General features: G+C 22.8%; 1 protein-coding gene across 1 annotated transcript; it reads left to right on the plus strand.

The window, feature by feature from the left end:
• Nucleotides 1–1,164: 1,164 nt before the first annotated feature.
• LOAG_12050 (hypothetical protein) lies at nucleotides 1,165–2,736 on the plus strand (the record flags this gene model as incomplete). Its single annotated transcript, XM_003147564.1, has 1 exon — nucleotides 1,165–2,736. The coding sequence occupies one exon, from the start codon at nucleotides 1,165–1,167 to the stop codon at nucleotides 2,734–2,736; it is 1,572 nt and encodes a 523-aa protein (XP_003147612.1).
• Nucleotides 2,737–5,756: the final 3,020 nt, after the last annotated feature.

A 5,756-nucleotide genomic window follows, 5' to 3' on the forward strand; every position in this document is an offset into this window, starting at 1 on the left:
TTCCTTTCTTTCTTTCCTTTTTTTTTTTTTTTTTTTAACGAAATAATTATAAATAATACTCATTTTCCATTTTTTTTCTCTTTTTTTTATACAATTAATTAAGTTTAATTAATTAATTAGTATAATTCCAATAAGACTAAAAAGCTTCAATGTTAAATTCATTTTACTGTATATATGTTTGTTTGTTTGTTTGTTTGAATTTTGCTTTAAAATAAAATCAAAATAAATGTTTTGAAAAAAAAATATCCGAAATCGAAATAAATATTTTATTCAAAAATTTAAAATTGAAATTTTATTCAACAATTTTACGCCTTTTTTTTGTTTCAAATAAAAATAAATTGTTTAAGAAGTAAAATTTTTGTAATCAAAAAAAAGAGAGACATAATTTAGGAAAGATTTGAAAAAAAGGAAAAAAAAGAGAAGAGAATTTTTCGAAACTTTGTAGCAAAAAAAAAAAAAAAAAAAAAGGAAAAGTAAAGAAGAAACGAGAAAATGACCAAGAAAGATGGAAGGAATGAGGAATGAGAAAGGATGAAAATTTAAATTTCGTTCGATAAATTAAATTTATGTTTTTACGAACAAAATATTAGATGAAAGAGCTAATGCTTACAGCTTGTATCTGTCAACAACTTTTGATATGTTGACATTTTACTTTTTTGATGCTTTCTTTTCTTCAACTGGCTACAGTTTATTTATTGTGATGATGATGATGATGATGGTGATAACTTAGTGATAATGATTATAGTAATAGCAGCAATAAAAATAGCAGTAATAATAAAATATTGGTTGCTTATTTATAAGATAATTATAATGGATTCATTAATTATGATGATTTAAAGATTATGATAATGATATGTTTGTGGGTGATTATGCTATTTAACACTTTCGATATATGATAATGATAATAATAACGATAAAATAGTGATAATAGTAATAAAAATAATAGCAATAAAAAATGCTGGATGCTTATTTATAAGATAATTACAATGGATTCATTAATTATGATGATTTAAAGATTATGATAGTGATATAATGATTACAATATTTAACGTTTTTTTTTTAGCATATTTTCTCTAGACTTCCGCTTAATCACTTAATGGTTCTTTTTTTTTTTTGCAGAAATAATTACCGGTAATTCATATATTCCGGTAATAACTATTCCGGATGAATCGATCTTTTTCTGGAAATCATTATCCATCTGTTCAGTCAATTGCAGTCATTCGTCTTATTATTCCATTCTATATTATAGCCAATTTTTTGCCACTAATTACAATTGCTAGTGCTAATATTACTTCAAATACTGCAAAAAATATCCCGAATCCTCGGATCAAATCTATTCCAACGGTCAAAGGTTATCAAAATAAGACTGAACGATCACATCGTAATACGAATAATATTCAAATCGCTAATTCACAATGTCCAAATTTTTGCGAATGTGAACATGTCATTTGGGATGATGGTACTACTATTGATGGTACCATGGAAATTTCCGTATATTGTCATCAAGGTGGCCTGGAACAAAGAGCATTTTCGAAACTTCTCAAACAAATTCCCAAAGAAGTAACAGTATTGGATGTTGAAGCACCATTAAATCATCCAAATAATCTTCTCTGGGATGATAATTTAAATCAATTGCGACATTTGCGCATTCTACGCCTTATTAATTGCGGTATTCCATCAATAAGTCGTGATTTAAAATTACGCTCATTGGAAATACTTGATCTACAAGGAAATCGTATTCAACATTTACCAGTTTCAATATTTTCTGGTATACCAACTATACGTGAGCTTAATTTAGCTAAAAATTCATTAAGTGTACTACCAACAGGCGCTTTTACATATCTTAAAAATTTACAAATTCTTTCCCTAGCACATAATAATATTACCGAAATTACGGTAAATTTATTACGTGATTTAAAAAAATTGAAAACACTACATTTGGATGGTAATCGAATACCTGTGCAACAATTTAATTTACTCTTTACGGATATACCACAGCTGGAACGTTTAGAGCTTAATGAATGTGGCTTAAGTATTGGTGCAGTAAATGATTTAGCATTGAATAAATTTCATTCATTACGACAACTTGGCCTTGCTGGTAATATGCTTGGTAAAGTACCAATAAGTGTATTACGTAATTATTTAAGTTCATTAAATACACTTGATTTAAGTAATAATGAACTTGTTGAAATTGAATCAGAAATATTTGCTAAAACAAATATTACACGATTATTACTTGCTGGTAATCAACTTGGTAATCATCAACATGCATTATCATTTAATTCATTAAAAACTGGAATAGCAATACGTGAATTGGATTTATCACGGAATAATTTTCAACATTTTCATGCGGAAAATCTTGGAATAGCTCGTAATACGGTGGAAATTTTACATTTAAACGAAAATCATATTAATGGTATTGGACAATGGCTAACAGCTAATATGACAAAACTTAAAATACTTCATTTGGGTTATAATTTTATTGAATATTTACCACAACAATTACCCAATGAATTTGCACAACTTGTATTTCTAAATTTATCCGGTAATCAATTAACAACATTATTGGAACATTTACGAGAAATTTTACCAATGCTACGAATGATTGATATTTCGGAAAATCGATTTACATCATTTCCAGTAACAATAATTCAAAATTTTCTCAATAATTTGGATAAAGTTAGTTTTTTTTTTCGTTTGTCTCATTTGAATTTATCGTTATTTAATTTAAATTAATTTAATCAAATAATTTTAAAATGGATAAATAATTTTCTTTTGCAATAATTCGAATAAAAAGAAATTAGTTTTCTTTTTTTTTTATTCTCTTTGAATTTGTTGTTGTTTAATTTGAATGATTTTTTTTGAATCTTCCTTTTTTTTGAAAATTTGACTAATTTCTTTAACATTTACCATATTTATTTATTCAAGTATTATTTACTCATTTTAGTGATAAAATATTGAAATGAAATTTTACAAATTAATTAATTTCTTCCCTTTTTTTTCGTCCTTCTTTCAACTTACTTTTTTTCAATTCTTTTTTTTAAATTAAGAATTTTCCTCACGATCAAATAAAATTTGAATAATTTGAAAATTTTGTTTATAAATTTGTTGATAAGGATGAGGAATAATATTGTCTAATATGTTTGTTTATTTGTCACATTGATATGTTTACTATTTTGATACGGTCATCTAAATCTCTCAATGTTGTATATAGATGAATAGATGAATGCCTGCTGGACGAAGGTCAATTATAGATAATCCTGTAAGCTGTTGATCAGTAGTAGGTCCACTTCAGTTGAAGGTCATTTTCTTTTTTTTCAAGAATAAAATAAGAACCTTGAAATTGGTCATTTCAATGAATTATTGTCTGTCTCAGTTAAATTTGAAATTGGTCATTTTGCAAAATTTTTGTCTCAGTTGAATTAAAATCAAATATATCAATTTATTAGAAGTTTTAATTCAAATTTTAAGTACAAATTTTAAATTTAAAAATAAATAAAATTATTTTGCCACTTTTTTTGTGCATGCAAAAATTTGGTGAAATTGTATTAGAACCTCAAAAAAAAGAAAAGAAATTAAGAGACGAATACAATGACCTCCATATAATGATAATAATTTGCGAAGAAAAAAAAAAAAGACATCAAATTCTATGAGTTCTATTGAAATTTCAAGGATATTTAAATTTCAATCCAATTTTTTTTTTAAAAAAATAATTTGTTATTATTCAATCATTTATTCATAACTATATTTCATTGATTGTTAATGTTATAACATGTAATGAAAGAAAAAAATATAATTATCATAATTATCTTTATCGAATATAACAATACTTATTTCGATGAAAAATTGGATAAAATTAATTTTTGATAAAAATTATTTATTTATTTTTATTAATCGAATTATACGTTGAGAAAGTCTATGGTGACCTGTTTTGTTTACTTATTCATTAATTTGATTGATTTATTTAAATAGGATACGCGACAAATTTTTTAAAACTATTAAATTTACAAAATATTTCAAGTTATTAAGTTAAATATAATGTTTTAGGTTAACAAATGTTATATTTAAAAAGGAAAAGAAGTAAAACATTACAGGGTATTTTAACCAATTTATTTATTTAAATATAAATAGATACTTCGCCTAATTAAGTGTTAATTAACATTTTGCGCAATGTTTTTAGTTTCAATTTAATATAAATAATTGTTTAAATATAAATAAATTATTTGTTAATATTTCATAAAATTAAATTAATAGTTGTTTTTTTTATCAAAATTCAACAATTATATCTTTTAAAGGAATATTTTTTAATGGCTTATAAATGATTTATTTGTATAATTCAGTACTTATTAATGCAAATTTTATTATACTGTTAATAAACTATTGTATTACTAATACTACTTCATTACTGATAAATTGATTTTATCACAAATATATATATAAATATATTAATTATTTTGGCACATATATTTATGATAAAATTTGATAAAAAAGGAAAGGGAATATGAAAATTTAAAATAAAATTATTGTGAAATTTTTTTGCAAAAAATTAAAAACTAAAATTTTAAATTTCATTTTATTACTAAACAAAAATAATAAACAATTTTGTAAAGTTGAAATCTATTTGAAAAAAATTAAAAAAAATAATAAATGAATGGGCTATTAAGTGGTACCAAAAAAACAAATAAACAACTCGTTAATCTTACAAATAGATTGTTTGCTTTTTTTTTTTTTCTAAGAACAGCTGATCCCATTTGAAATAATTTGCTAATATCTAATTTAGTTGCTAAATTTTGTTAAATTTCGTAATTTTTGTTACTTTTAAAATATTAAAAACAATATATATTTTTTTTTTCATTTTTTCACCTCAAAATTAAATTTTGCCCAACTCTTTTTGACCTAAAATTAATAAAATAAATTTCAAATTATTCTAAATTATTAATTGTTTTCTTTTTTTTTAATTTAACAATAATTCCATAAAATTATTTCTTTTAACTTCTTAATTAAAATCTATCCATAATATTTCCTTCTTTTCCTATTCTTGTCTTGTCTTTCTTTTTTTCCTTTTAAGATTCTAATTTATCCGATATTCAATTTCCACTATACTTCCTGCTCCAATTATTTGTTAAGAATTGATTAGCACAAGATGAAAGACATTTGGGTTAGCTTTACAAAATTTCCCTCTTTCAATTGTCCCATCAATGAATGCTATTTGTCATCTGCTTCGATTTTACTCTTTGCATGACACTTACCGCCAAACGTATATACTATTCTTACTTAACAACACTTCAAATTTACTAATAAAAAGCATTTCATTGGTTTCCTTAACCCAATGAAAAGCTTAAGCTGTAATTACTTTCTTTCATTCTTTTTTTTTCGTTGTTTTAAGCAGTTAATTTTACTTCACATATGAAAAAAAATTGTTTTCCATTTTTGGCAATAATTTTTGATCAAAAATTAAAAAGAAAAGAAAAAACGATTATATTAAAATGAAAATTTTTACTAAATTACAAGTTTGAAATGGAGTACTGAGTTAAATTCAAACAAAAAATTGTTTGTTTGAATCCAATCACAAATTTGTTCATTGGATTATTATTATTATTACCACTAATATTATTACTATTATTATTATTATTATTATTATTATTATTATTATTATTATTATTATTATTATTATTATCATTATTATTATTATTATTATTATTATTATTATTATTATTATTATTATTATTATTATTATTATTATTATTATTATTATT

Source organism: Loa loa (assembly GCF_000183805.2).
Source record: "Loa loa unplaced genomic scaffold supercont3.402, whole genome shotgun sequence".
In the NCBI taxonomy this organism is placed as follows: Eukaryota; Metazoa; Nematoda; class Chromadorea; order Rhabditida; family Onchocercidae; genus Loa; species Loa loa.